We start from the raw sequence: 15,357 nt of genomic DNA on the forward strand, positions 1-15,357 counted from the left end.
TAAGAACATACTTTTAAGGAAGAAAATTGTAAGAAACAATCAAAATAAGTATCAGAATAATCATTTTCAGCTGTAAAAGCATTTGATAAGGAGGGTTTGACAAAAAAGGAATTAGTTACTTTTTGGTTTTTAGTTATTTCATATTAATTTCTAACCATGCTTTATAACAAAGAAATATTGTACAACCTTTGTTTGAAACATGTTATTAAGTCATTTGAACTTGATTTGATGATTACATAAAATTTCTTTCAGTAACATTTCACTTCTAGTTTGTTTGATTACATTACACAATGTCTTTTCATGTACCAACCAAAATCTTTAATTTCATGGTCAATTCTTTTGTATTGATGTATAATACGCACCCCCATGTTCTGGAAATAATTTCTATGTAAAAATGTGTGCATAATACACACCAAAATACGGTAGCTATAGTCTTTTTCAACTTTTCATGATGTAAGTGTATATATATGAAGAACTTAATTTTCCAATAGAACTGATAACATACTTTATGAATTGATAGAATGTTTTAGTCATTTCAACATTTAGATTACTTTTAACCTTTCTCAACAATATGAAAGCTTTCATATATAACTGTATTATTTAAAATGTGTGTACTGAAAGTATTATAAATTTAAACTTACCGATTGAAAATCATGGAAGTTTTGTCTAAGCTCCTTTAGAACAATACTTAATAGATGTGTTAGTTTGTGTGGTAATTTTCATTTACTATAAAAAGATTTGTTCATGTAATATCAGTTGTATGCTTAACATCTTAACTATAAAATTCATGTTAACGAAAAGAAAGAGAATATAATTTCCAGCAATAAATTTTATTTCAAGATCTTATCATTATAGAATTTAAAAAAAAATTGTGATTTTTCACAGGTTGAGAAATACAACTACCTGACAGAGATGATGTTGAATGCCCACCACCCTGTACTACTGTCAGGATCTCCTGGTGTTGGTAAAACCGCTTTGATACATAACACCATACTCTCCAAGCAACAATCTACCAATGTACTGATGTCACGCAGCATGACCAGTTCTATCTTCCAGAACCTAATGGTTTCACACATTTTGGAACTGAAGTATAAAGTTGCCAACAACTTGCCTGGTAGTAACCCTGGGCAACACAAGGGCAAACAGTCACATCTGTTCTTCATTGATGATCTAAATACTGCTCCAACTAACAAGGAAGGAGGTAAAGTTCTGCTCTGATGTCAATTTTTTTAATAGTTATTTCACATTTTACCCATTTTTTTTCGCTGGCTGTGGAAAAGTAGTCTAGTGTGACAAACTACTGTATTTTGTAAATGTTTAATTGTTTATGTGGTCATCTGTACTGCTAAATGTATAAATAATAAAAGGGAATCTCTATGATGAATGAATAAAAATGATAATTATCTCTTTTCAGTTTTTCATGACACAACTTTCTCAAATTTAATGAAAGGGTTTCTTGACCTCTTGTTCTTTTGCTTATAGTTTTGGGAATATTTTCAGGTTACCAGCCTCCTCTAGAACTCCTGAGACAGGTGCTGACCCAGGGAGGATGTTATGACAGACAAAGGAAGGAATTCCAGGACATGGATGAGGCCATGTTCCTAACAGCTACTACACTACCCAGTGTTGCAGGTACATGGTTAATTATGTTTGTTCCTAGCAGATACTACACCACGTAGTGTTACAGGTACCTAGTTAATTATGTTTGTTCCTAGCAGCTACTACACTACGTAATGTTACAGGTACCTGGTTAATTATGTTTGTTCCTAGCAGCTACTACACTACCTAGTGTTACAGGTACCTGGTTAATTATGATTGTTCCTAGCAGCTACTACACTACGTAATGTTACAGGTACCTGGTTAATTATGTTTGTTCCTAGCAGCTACTACACTACGCAATGTTACAGGTACCTGGTTAATTATGTTTGTTCCTAGCAGCTACTACACTACCTACTGTTACAGGTACCTGGTTAATTATGATTGTTCCTAGCAGCTACTACACTACGTAATGTTACAGGTACCTGGTTAATTATGTTTGTTCCTAGCAACTACTACACTACCCAGTGTTACAGGTACCTGGTTAATTATGTTTGTTCCTAGCAACTACTACACTACGTAATGTTACAGGTACCTGGTTAATTATGTTTGTTCCTAACAACTACTACACTACCCAGTGTTACAGGTACCTGGTTAATTATGTTTGTTCCTAGCAGCTACTACACTACCCAGTGTTACAGGTACCTGGTTAATTATGTTTGTTCCTAACAACTACTACACTACGTAATGTTACAGGTACCTGGTTAATTATGTTTGTTCCTAGCAGCTACTACACTACCTAGTGTTACAGGTACCTGGTTAATTATGTTTGTTCCTAGCAGCTACTACACTACCTAGTGTTACAGGTACCTGGTTAATTATGTTTGTTCCTAGCAGCTACTACACTACGTAATGTTACAGGTACCTGGTTAATTATGTTTGTTCCTAACAGCTACTACACTACCCAGTGTTGCAGGTACCTGGTTGATTCTGTTTTCCAGAACAGTTTTAGACAGTATTACCAGTATTCAAAAGTAAAACAAAGTAATCTACTATACTCAAGTCAGTTGCTGGTACATGTACTTGTCAATTTTTTTTTTTATTTTGGAATACTATCATGTTTAATTCAGACTGATATTTTGTCTGTTTTCTTTCTCTTGTCTTTGTCTCCTGATCATGAATATCTGGTTTCATGTTGTTTTGACTCTCTTACTTTTACTCCCAGATAATTTCAAGCTAATAGAAAAGCAAAAGAGTTAGGTCACTAAGATCTTGTTTTGATCCTTTTATATACAAGTACATGTAGTATGAATTCAGTAATGATGATTTCAATTCTATTTGATGCTTGAATATTTCTAAAACATGATCTGTAGGAAGGAATGTTCTCTGTCATTGCTTTCACATGTTTGTTTTCTAGAATTTTGGGACTTTTAGCACCAGTGGAAAGGAGATTGTGATGTTCTTTAGCAAAGCTGTTTATGATTATATAACAAATGTATGATTATATTCCACAGGATATGGTCTGGGTAAATCTAGCCATGTGATGTCCAGTAGGCTGACTAGGTTGTTTGTAAACCTGACAGTATTCACACCCCCAGCTGAGACTCTACTCAGTATGCATGGCCGAGGTCTACAGAATTGGCTGGAGGAGTTCCCTACCTACAGTGTAGAACACCATTTTGAGTTTGCCAGAGTATGTTTTGTTATATTTGTACACATTTCTTTCTTAGTTTATGAACTTACATTGTACTATAGTATTTGTTTTGAAAAATTTTAACTTTCCTCCCTTTTATATTAGACTGTACTATTTACATTGGAAGCCGTAAACTGAAGGTAAATGATACTGAATTTTTAATGCCTCTGCCTGGTTGTTGAATGAGAAAATATTTCTACTCATGGTTTGTTTTCATTTAAGAAAAACGATCATTTTATTGTGTTGAAGCTTTGAATTCGCCATGTTAAAAATTATTGATAGAATAGTATTTAAAATAAGACATCATATATACAGATTAGAACTTTGTAGGCGATGACTCTTGGCTTATTAGACTTATATGGACGTATCAAGGAGAAGTTCAGACCAACACCAAATAATGCCCATTATATATTTAGTCTCCATGATATAGCCAGGGTGGTCCATGGTATCTTACTTATGTCTCCAAGGTCTAGGTCTAGAAAAATGCTGAGGAAGAAGAAAGACGGTGATTCTAGTAAGTGCACGGAAAAAATATTAAACAAAAAAAAAGTTGGTAAATAAAAATTTTATGATTTTTATGAAGTCTGTCACAAATAATAACAAATGCTTAAAACAGAAGAAAAATGCAATTAACAAAATGATTTAATGGTTTAAGTACTTTGTACAAATGCACAAAATTAAGAATTTTCAGTGTATGTTTTTCAAGGGAAAATATAAATTTTGTAAACATTAAGACATAAGATTTCTCTGTTAAAACTATTGCAGGGATAGTTTTTCAGATTCTTCACTTTCAAATCTGGATTATTCCATAATGATTTTTTTTCTTTTACTTGCAAGTACTCCAAATTTTGCCAATTCTGCCTTCCTGTTATTTTTGCTTTGGAGAAATATGCAAGATTTTACACTTGCCACAAAATTTGCTATTTTTGTTAAAAGTCATATTTTTAAACTTGTAGGAAGTAGCAGAGTGTCAAGACAGACCTCCTGGTCAGATTCTAAATCTAGAACAGTCAGTGTAGCCAGTGGAGGTTATGTTGCTGATGGTGCTGCGTCGGCTCCAATGATGAAGATCATTGGTCAGCTGTGGTGTCATGAGTGTACAAGGATGTTTGCAGATAGGCTGGTGTCATCTGAAGGTAAGACCACAGATTGAATTTTTACAACTTATTTATTCATGTAGTGATGACATTTTTGTTGCTAAAAAATCAATGGTGACTTATGTGTATGAAAAGACCAGTATTTAGAAAATTTAAGTGCAAAGAGCAAGAATTGCTCATAAAATTGAATAGAGTAAAGAAAAAATATTCTCCAATAGTGAGCAGTTATTTTCTTGTACATGTCGAAATTTTGTTGGCTCTTAAGTTAGAGTTTCTTACCAGATTCTTTAAAATTTTTAAAGTTGTTTATTTTTTCAAGTTAAGCTGTCTTTAATGTTGAAAAATAATAATTAACTGCTTGCGGAGAAAGGTTGTCAAGTTAACACAATGTAAAGATTTAAGTTTTGAGTTAGATTTTGTATGTCTCACCAGTAATTTTCTCTTTATATACATGAAATAGCTACCATATAACTTCAATCAATCAATCAATATTTTTACAGACCTTAGCTGGTTTTCTAAGACCCTTGAAGAGACTGCTATGAAATATTTTTGTTCTCACAGAGATGACCCTAAGTCTGAGATGGCAGCTATATCAGAGGAAACACATTCACAAACTGTAAGATTCTGTTTTAGCTTGTGGTTGAATTTATTTTAGTAGACTGGAATTTCAGTCATGGTATTATTGTTGTTGATTGACTATTGACCTATTATTTGTGATTGAAAATTTATTTTTCTTTGGATATTCTATTTAGTAGTATTCCTACATAAATTTGTAAGTATCTACTTATTGTATTAATAGAATTTGATGAAAAAGAAGTGAAATATAGATTCTCCATCAGTTTCAAGGTGATTACAAGATTTCTCCAATCAATCTAAAATTTAACTATCGAGAGTGGAGAAATCTTGCAACCCTCAAGAGCATTAGATGAGAATCTGTTTCTCCAATAAAATCTGTAGAAAACATGGAAATGTTCAATGGGATGAAAACTCTTGCAGAAATTTAAGCACTGCCTGGTGGTTAAAAAGATACATGCATTTTTAATCACCTGATTAGAATGTGAGGAAAAGAATTCTTATACTGTTACTTGTGTATTTTCATTTTGGCTTTGCCTGTATTTTTAATTAACAATAGGCCAAGTTGTACTTTCAATGTTTTATTTGATATTTGAAAAATAGCTTGTTGTATTATAAAGGGGCGAGGCACTCCTCAGACAACTACTTCACCTCCAGTTTCTGATGATGATTCAGAGGAGGAGCTTGCTGATAATGAACTAACAGTTGTTGATGAAGTCTCTACAACAAGGGAAAATGATGATGGAAATATCACTTCCCCTGAAAAGTTGGTCACACCCCTAGATACACCTCTGCCTGCCGGAGAGCGCACTCCTGTCATTCAGGCTACACCTGCTCCACAGAGAAAATCTGACACACCTGAGACACAAGGAGCAACTACTAGCAGATCAGGTATTAGCTCCAAACTTTATTTCCAGTCACACCTGTGTTAACATATCCTGTCACTCAGGCCACTCCTACTTTGTATTGACTCCTCCCCTTTTATCTGAAAACACTTTCAATCGGTAATTATATTTGTAAAAGTACTACCTTAAAAAATGATAAACTAAAACATAAGTTGCAATCAAAAGAAGGTCTATGTATTTGTCCTGTCCATGTTTCTTTCCGTTCATGGTTATCAAGGGATTGACCACATCAATAACTTAGATTTACTTTTTTTGTTGACAAAAATATTCTTTTTGAATAATAGTTTTGGATATATTAATATATTTAACATATTCATATTTAAATCTAATAATTCATCATTCACAGTAGACTTTATGAAACAAGATAGTTAAGGATAAGAAGGCCTTAATCTATTTATAGCATAATGCAATCCTTATTTTTTTTAGAATATACAGCTACAGAGATTGAGACCAACAGAACAACCAATGCTGACCCCAACTCAGAGTCTGAGTATGAATCTGAGCCACCCACAGAGGAGAGTGAGAGTAGTGAGGAGGATTCTGCTACAGAGACAGAAGAAACAGAAACTATAGATACTGGCCGAGGTTAGTCTGAGGGTTTTATAAGAGGTCATTTATACCTACCAACCAAAATTACTTTAAATACTTCTATCAGTTATTGTTTTTGTATGAACTGGTATGGAGAATGTTTTTATTAAATATTACTATTGTAATCTTTTATTTTTGTGGAAAATGTGAATTGGCTGATATTGTGAAAAAATATGTCTATAAAGGTGTATTTGGGCATTGGCTCCATATTAGAATTAAGGAAGAAGTATTTATAGTAAGTTGTCTCTATTTTAATGATTGTATAAACAGATAATGAAGCCATAAAAAAGAAGAAAGAGAACTACTTTATTTACAGACTTACAGACTTGCACTTGTTTTACTACACTGAAGAACTTATGTGTGTTGTTGATAATGTTTTCACAAGTTTTTGTTTATCAGTTAACTACAAGAATTATAATATTAAAATTGCATGATTTCTAGATGTTGGCATGTTACACTATCAGTTAACACTCATTATCTTAACAAAATCATACAATGTCCAAAAGGCTGTATAACATGTATACAAATTCTTTGGGAAATGAAAAACCTTCAGAAATAATATTCTGAGTTTTGGAAATGCAATACAGCAGTCCAAACTTGCCATTATTTAACCTTTTTTTGTAATATATGAAAAGATTTAATTTATAACACTTGCATGACATGATCTTTATGTTTGCTTGTAATTTTTTAATCATGAGAATTGTCCAAATCTGACTTAATTTTGGTGTTTTTAATTTATTTTGTGAAAAAAATGTTACATTATACAAATAAAAACATAATAGAATTTTTGGAGATACCAGAATGAAATATCAGATTTTTTTTTCAGGGATTTAAATAAATACAAATTTTGACAATTCATCCATTTTAACTTATTGTTTGTGACTAACAAATGTTTTGCAGCTAAAAAAACACCAACTGAAGTTTCCAAACCACAATCAGAGAGTCGAGCTTCGTCTTTTTTCACAGGTTAGATTATACTAGGACATTATGCACAAGCATGTCTATCTAGTTAAAGCTTAAAAAAAATCCTAAGGAAAAATGTTTCTTTGCTCATATTTATTATTCATTTTGTTGGTATTAACCACATAAAACTGATAAAACAACAAACAACAAAACATGTCAAAGTTCAATAAACATCCTTACAAATCTTTCCTGACTTTTTTTCCTGATTTGAAAGGTCCCTGTACATACGATCTATTGGATTCTTTTTTTATATTTATATTTTATTCTGTTTATACTAGAAAAAAGAATAAACAGGAAAAAAATGCATTGTCATGTTTTGGACTGAAAAATACCCAAGACAAATGTGTAAAAAAATCATTTAGTAAATGAAAAAAATGTCCTCTATATGATTTCATATTTATAAAAAAGTATATAATTTTGAAATTATATATTTTAATGTGCTTTTAAATGTGAAAAAACACATATTTAAATATTTAAATCCATATCTTTAACATATGTTTCTATATTAATTTATCTGTTGAAAATAAGATATTGCTTTTAACTGTTCATTTTAACTGTTATAATAATGTTAACAGTGGAGTCTGTCTAATCCACTGAACATAAACACCAGAAAAGTAAAACAAAACAAGTTGTTGAAATGTATAGGTTCAAATAATAGTAAAAAGTTTCAAGTTATGAGCAGGCATGTTGGTTTATGCAGTATCTGGATTAGACAGGTTTCCTTGATCATTAGTTCAGAGGTCAAGATAAGGAACTATATATGGTAATGTTTAATGGATAAAGTCAGTCTTCCTATGATTAAAAGACTATTTCCTGATGAACTGCTTTTGATAGTTAATTAAACAATTGACAAGGAGATTAAAATTTTCAATCATTCCATTGACATCAAAATCTATAGAAAGCTATCAATTTCCCAGTTAATTTCCCAAGGTGAAATTAAATGATTTTGCAACACTTATTCGTGTTTGGGCTGTAAATTTGTTGTCTTTTGGTTTAGGCTTTTGATATTTGGTATGAGGGTAGATCAGCTCAAAATGGTTGGTGACCTTTGACCTTGAACTTTGACATCAAGGTCAAATTAATGATTTTTGCTGAACTCTGTAATGAGTTTTGCATGATAAATTTAATGTGTTGTGCATGGCTGATGTACTGGATTTTTACCACAGTGGGACCAACAGTGATGGTTCCATCTCAGTGATATCTAGTTATCCAAGGAAGTTCATCAAATGATTGTCATTTAATACAGCGAAGACCAACTTTGTCTTGATTTATTTTTACATAGACCTACAGCAAATTTTCATGAAATTTTCTGTTGAATGTATATAAAATTACTGGATACATCACCTTTTATACAGACATTGTCTATCGGTCTTCCACTAATTTCAAACACTGAACATAATTAATCCTAATTATAAACTAATGCTGCTTATACAGTGGTTGGGTGTTTGTCAGGGAACAACACAATTTTGCAGTTTCTTAAAATTCTGATTACAATTTTCGAAAATGAACGTGCATTTTTCTAGTTTCATATAACAGATAGTCCATGGTTCCTTTTCTTCCCAACTGTTGTTTTTGATCTAACATTCCAATTGACTAATCTGTACTTACCTTTTTACCAGCAAGTACCCGTATAACTGTTAACACTAATAAAGGTAAGAGTTATCTCCCTTTTTTGTTGTATTTATTTAATCATTGTTCATTATATCAAGTAACTGAAAATATCTCCCTAATCTAAGCAGTTAAGAAATAATGAGATTTTTCTTGGATAGTATTGATTTTTTTCTGAGTTCTGTTGTTTTTAACAGTAGCGGTCTTTGTTATTGATGTGAATTTAATTATACCAGTAGAGCATTATTGAATTTTATAAACTAAAGTTTACTGGTACATAATACCAATATTAATGTAAAATTTCATAAATTAAGAAATATTATTCTTTATTTAGAATGATACAAATATGCTAGTAGTTTTAGATATTGATCTTTAGACTCCAGGTTTGGACTGTATAGACTGGATAGATCTAATGTATGCTAACAGCTTTCTACCTAGTATCTATTTTAGACCTTCAAACCTTTCCTGTAAATCATCTATTGATTTTTCACTTTCCACTAATGACCTTTGAACTTTAACCTCTACAGAATCAAGTGGCACTGATAACAGTTTTGAGACTGAACAGATGGGCGTGGCTAATAGATCTAAGGTAGCCCCTCCCACAGATCAAGGTAACTGTTCATTTCTTTTAAAATCTACATTAATTTAACAATTTTCTTTGTTCATTCCTTAATTTTCAATATTTATTTATGACCCATTGACTGACAAAGTCAGTTTTATTTTGTGCATGCTGACATTCTCCTTAACAACCTTTCCATGCAATTGAACTTTCCTAACAAAAAGTCAATTCCCAAAGCACTTTTCTCGTCTTTCATCAAATCTTTCTAACTTAAGATATCTATAGAATCTCTTTTTCTCTTTTATCTAATAGTTGAATGTCTTAGATTAGGAACTTCAGTGGTCTTGTTATAATCTACAGTATTGGATGCTAGTTTTACTGTAAATTTAGATATGTTATACAAGCAGAAATGTATGTGGGATTTAAGAATATCTACCATTTGTTTCAGGCATTTCAACATAAATGTATTTGGGATTTCTGTGTTCTAGGATTTTTCAAAATTAAAGGTTTCCACTGGAAAACTCTAAATAAATATTAAATTTCTCACAGTTAAAGTCTTTTTTCTGATCTTTACAAATACTTTCAAAAATTTTAATTTTCTACTTGCCAAATGGAAAGTGGAGCATATAAAACAACTTTCCCTCACCAAAATTGCACTTGCCCCAGGTGATGGGAAAGTGGAATCCTAGAACACTGATTTTTATGGATATTACAAAAATCAGAACACACAAATTTTCTGAATTTACAGCATCTGACTGCCTTCGATAAGTGTGCAATTCTCTAGAATGAATTTCTTCCAAGTTTTTATCGCTTTATAATACTGAATGGATTTTTTTAGTTCCTAGTGGTAGTCAGTTAACTGCAGCTAAGCTCAGCATGGGCAGCCAGCATAACTTAAAACAGGTCCGCTCAAGTCAGGGGAGTCTCAAGTTCCAGAAATCTGTCACTTTCAAGGCAGGACTGTTAGCAGATTGGGAACATGAAGCCTACTTTGGACCCTTGATGTCAATGGAAGAGGTATGTTTGCGGTCCATTTTGTACCAGTACTTTTTCACTATGAAAATTGTGATCATTTTGTGTGCCACAAGCCATTTACAACTTACAAGTGACAGATTTTTATTATTGTTAAGACTTTTATGGGAATATAAATGGTTGATTTTGTGAATTGTTTTGGTCATAGGCGTTCTCTTTTCTCTTTTCATTCTTTAAAGAACTATCAGTGTGAAATACTTTGGTTTTCTTCTGTATGACATTCCATAATGTTCTAATACCTGTCAGATTTAATTGTCAAGATGGGAAAAGAACAAGCAAAGTTTTCTTAATGGATTAGAATCACTGTGTACATCCATTATATTATCTATCTGTCTGTCTCTCTGTCTGAATCTCATAATTTTTCTTTGAATCTTACAGTTGAAAGGCTCCAACAACAATCTGACTGACTTTATTTTCTCCAAGTTTTATATGACAACTCACACAGAAACTCTGGGATTGACTGTAGAAAAAGGTAATAATTGTTTATGTACATTTTGTTTTATTTTTTTCTCTTAATGAGATGTACTTGTAAGTTATTGTTGGTTCCCACAAGATAGATTTTCTCTTGGGCTGGCCAATTTGAAGTGATAAAGTAAAAAAATTGGGAAGGCTTCTATTGTTAAGAAATCAATAAATATTTGGCATATTTGAAACAGGTTGTACTAAAATTTTTTACACTTAATTTTTAAAAAATTGCTGGAAATAACACCCATGTTTTTTTTTTATTTGAACTTGAAATAGATTTTTTACACTTTTTCTTCACATTGCAAGTATTTTCTAAAATACAAACAAAACATATAATCCACATTCACTACTGCCTATTGCATGTTTGACATATGTTTTCCATTACAGCCTATATGGAGGGTACAGAGGAAAGTCTTGCTGAAGCTTTATCTACTTGTTTAACTGTATACAATAATGGAACATCGCAAAGACTGGATTTAGTGTTCTTCTCTGAGGCGATTAGACATGCTGCTAGACTAAGCAGAGTTCTGGTATGTCTCTGGTCATACAGATGTTATAATGAAACCTGTCTTGACTACATAATCATAGAATATAAAATATTTGTGTAAACTGCAGGATAGTAGATAAGAGTGCTTAATCTACACTTTGGTGAACACAACTATTTTGTTCTACCCCTTGCCCTACTTCATGAAGATGTATGTCATGTATGCTTATCAACTACCCCACAGTAAACACTAAAGTGTCTGATAGGTTTGATTGATAGAGTGCAAAAAATGTTTTGTTTTCATTAGCTGATGATTCATTTAGACAAAAAGTTAACAAAAAATCGTTTAAAATTGAAAAAAAAATTATTCGAAAACTTTTTGGAGGATATTTTTTTATCCTTTTGAAAGATAACATAAAATATTGTTTATAGAGTTAGACTGAGTTTATATTCAAACTCCATCTTACTTGATCATTTTCTCAATACTTATCACAATTGCTGTTATTTAATTGTGAATGGAATAAATGGATGAACACATAATTTCTATTTTTACAGGCAATACAAGGAGGCCACGCTATATTACTTGGAATGAGTTACTCCACAGGCAGATGTACTCTGGCCAGACTGGCAGCTTATATTGCCCATTGTAAGGTAAGACAAATTTGACTGTAGTGTTTCTAGCAGGATTCATTGAACTTGTCATTTCCTTAGTGTATTATCAACAAAAAGAATTTGGTAAAACAACTTGAGTGTAATGTTAACATGAGTATCAAAGGAATTTTTAGATTTTCAATGCAAACCTTACTATGAAAGATCCATTGTTTTGTTTTTAAGTTTACCCTTTTGAGAACAGGATGTTGTTATTCATCTATTATAGTTGCAGATAGTTAAATGCCTCCAAAAATTGAAGACCCACAAAGCCATAATAAAAAAATTCTAAGATTCTCATCCAACTTTTCTGAAAAATTTGGATAGGGAACAAATTTAATTTTTTATTTTCCTTCAGTAACTGTCACTCATGCTTAAAAACTAGCTTTGTTATTAAGACCATCTATTTATGCTTGGTGATCAATTTTACCAGCACAAAGGTATTAATACAGCTACAGTCCAACCTCGATGTGTCGAACTCGGATTAGTCGAAATCTCAGATAACTCGAACTAATTACAAAGTCCCATCAAAACTCCCCTTACCACAATACAATTTTACCTCGGATGACTCGAACTCGGATGAATCGAAACCTCGGATAACTTGAGGTAATCAATCAGTCCCCTCAATAGGACTTCGAGGTTAATTAACCCTGATGTCTCGAAGTCAACTAATTAGTCGGAAATTTGATTGATTTATTACAAACCATGATCGAAGTGTGTTTTAACAACGATTAGCGTGGCTTTTAAAATTAATTTGTTGACACTCTTTAGGGTTTGATTTGTTTATTTAATCAATTTAAAATCGCGTGTGTTGTTAAAAAAACAAATTGTATTAAGAACACATCGGAATTTACACTAACAGTGATATCAGATATTTTGATAAAAAATTTTAAAAATACAGATGAACTGCAATGGTATCTGACTATTTAATGAAACATCAAACAGATGATAGTAAGGGTATTTCAAATACATTTGTTTCGCTAGTGAACTTGAAATTTTATCGTAATAATGTAGAACACATGGTTTGACGATACTCCTGATTGTAAATCAAATAAAGCAACATGTTATGAACTATGACGTTTTTGATGTAGAAAAAAGAAAAAAAGAAATTTCACTAAAATACTCGGTGCAGTTCAGTATTTCAAACATGATATACAACATACAAAAAATATCTTCCGACATGAAACACAAGACATTACGAAGTACCGTGTAAAGTGAAGTAAATGTACAAGCTCAACAAATGATGTAAATACAGAAATAATCATTGACCAAACTACTTGTATTTCCAGTTTATCCTCGACCTCGGATTACTCGAACATTTTTACATGGTCCCTTCGACTTAACAAAGTTAGACTGTATATCAAAGTCTGTATTTTCTTCTGCTACACCTATACCAGTTTTCAATGGGTGGGGATGAGAATATAGGAATTTTTTATCATGGCCTAATCAAGTTAACTATCAAAATCTGCATTTATTAATTACCACAGATATAATTACTCCAGCAAATTATTCTCTTCAAACATCTGACCTTTTAATATTGATATATGGATAGAGGGTGTAGAATAAAGTCATAAATTTGCATACAATATTATCAGAAAGCACCATCAGGTTGCTGTAGAAAAAGATGTAGAGGGGTAAGTCTATACCGGATGTGGATAGTGGATAATTGTGGGATATGGACCTATAGTATTATCACCATTGTTTGTTAATGTACCAAGTTTTGTCAAATGTACACAAGATTAGTTTTGTGATGGTTTCTGGATACAATGTATTGGCATTAATTTCAGAGTATGAACAATTGTATACATGTATTGTAACTGGACATTTATTTTAGTTCGATTAAATTTTTTTTTTTATTAAGTTTAAAACTGTAAAATTTCAAGTGATCAGGAAAAGATGTTTAAATGAGCAAAATTAATGTGACTAAACATGTATTTTTGATTGAACTCCTATACTTATTTTGATGGGTTGTGGAATATGTGAAAATGGCTTGAAGGCTTAGTGCTTGTTTTGTGACTTTATCAATTGGCCAGGATTCAAAACGCTTTAAAGATTCTTTTAAAAATTGGTGTTTCCATTATTTTTTAAGTCATGATACATGTAGTTTATGATGTTAAAAACATTATATTTGTAAACACTATCAAATCTATCATACTGATTCTGATTTATGTTGAAGGTATATTTCAACTAAATACGGTAATATAACAATGATCAATAAATTGTTTTACATTTTGACAGTTATTTGAGCCCAAGTCTCAGACTGATCCAAGTAAGAATTTAGAGATAGTCCGCGAACACATCAAGAGAGCATGTTACCACACAGGTATCATAGGAAAACCATCTGTATTGTTGGTACATGAAGATCTGGGAACGGAATGTCTACAGGATGTCTGTAATGTCATGGCTGATGGTATGTTGGAGAAGATTTCTTGTAAATTTATTTTAGAATGTACCTTCTGTAAAATGTGAGGAAGGTTGTTAATAAAATGTTCATGTTACAACAAATGATAGAAAATTACCATTTGGACAAAGTTTGCTTTCAAAGTACATATAAAACATTTTTTCTGGAATAGTAATTTTTTGTTGGCTAAGTTATTAAAATTCTCTAGTTGTCTGCCATAGATGAAGAAACCTCTTAACTTCAATAATACAATTTTAATATTATGTCATGATTTGTAAGATTTAAGGTATATTGTAATTTATTTCTTCATTCACTATTACTCCATTAGACACCCCCCCCCAAAAAAAAGAAGAAGAAATAGATGAAACACAAAATTTGGTAAAAAATATGCAAATGGTATATGCTGTTATTTATTTAATGAAAGTTGACATATTTCCTCAGGTACAAGTCCAGGACTGTATACAGATGATGAAATCCAGTCGATAGTTTCCCACATGATGCCAGGAGGAGTACAGACCAAGAGGGTTGATAAGATAGAACAGGCCTTTGAACGATTCCTGAAGAAAGTCCGACATAATCTCCATGTCATAGTCTGTTTAAACAGCAAAGGTAATATATACAGTTACGGAATTGTTTATACAGTAGTGTGGAATATCGGTTAAATATTAGCTGACTATACAAATAAGGGGAAATTTGTGGACAAAACAATGCCAGGAACACCAACATCATGTTCCAGAAGAATGAGCTTTGATACAGATCCTTCAGGTTTATGTTGAGTTTTCTAGACTTCCTGGTAGTATACTGT

The 15,357-nt window shown here is 31.8% G+C and overlaps 1 protein-coding gene across 1 annotated transcript in view; it reads left to right on the plus strand.

Moving 5' to 3' along the window:
• Window positions 1-15,357, plus strand: part of LOC148603607 (dynein heavy chain domain-containing protein 1-like) — a 104,238-nt gene that overhangs the window by 56,437 nt on the left and 32,444 nt on the right. Inside the window, exons 59-76 of the mRNA XM_088553740.1 lie at window positions 886-1,201; window positions 1,501-1,632; window positions 3,051-3,229; window positions 3,560-3,743; window positions 4,186-4,365; window positions 4,827-4,942; window positions 5,520-5,790; window positions 6,231-6,389; window positions 7,293-7,358; window positions 8,975-9,007; window positions 9,491-9,574; window positions 10,361-10,539; window positions 10,933-11,026; window positions 11,407-11,549; window positions 12,059-12,154; window positions 13,747-13,785; window positions 14,390-14,561; window positions 14,994-15,161. Of these exons, the coding sequence (XP_088409866.1) occupies window positions 886-1,201; window positions 1,501-1,632; window positions 3,051-3,229; window positions 3,560-3,743; window positions 4,186-4,365; window positions 4,827-4,942; window positions 5,520-5,790; window positions 6,231-6,389; window positions 7,293-7,358; window positions 8,975-9,007; window positions 9,491-9,574; window positions 10,361-10,539; window positions 10,933-11,026; window positions 11,407-11,549; window positions 12,059-12,154; window positions 13,747-13,785; window positions 14,390-14,561; window positions 14,994-15,161 (2,611 nt within the window). The remainder of the gene's footprint in view (window positions 1-885; window positions 1,202-1,500; window positions 1,633-3,050; window positions 3,230-3,559; window positions 3,744-4,185; window positions 4,366-4,826; window positions 4,943-5,519; window positions 5,791-6,230; window positions 6,390-7,292; window positions 7,359-8,974; window positions 9,008-9,490; window positions 9,575-10,360; window positions 10,540-10,932; window positions 11,027-11,406; window positions 11,550-12,058; window positions 12,155-13,746; window positions 13,786-14,389; window positions 14,562-14,993; window positions 15,162-15,357) is intronic.

Source organism: Perna viridis, chromosome 11 (genome assembly GCF_037379345.1).
Source record: "Perna viridis isolate PV_CMFRI_1.1 ecotype Kerala chromosome 11, ASM3737934v1, whole genome shotgun sequence".
Taxonomy (NCBI): domain Eukaryota; kingdom Metazoa; phylum Mollusca; class Bivalvia; order Mytilida; family Mytilidae; genus Perna; species Perna viridis.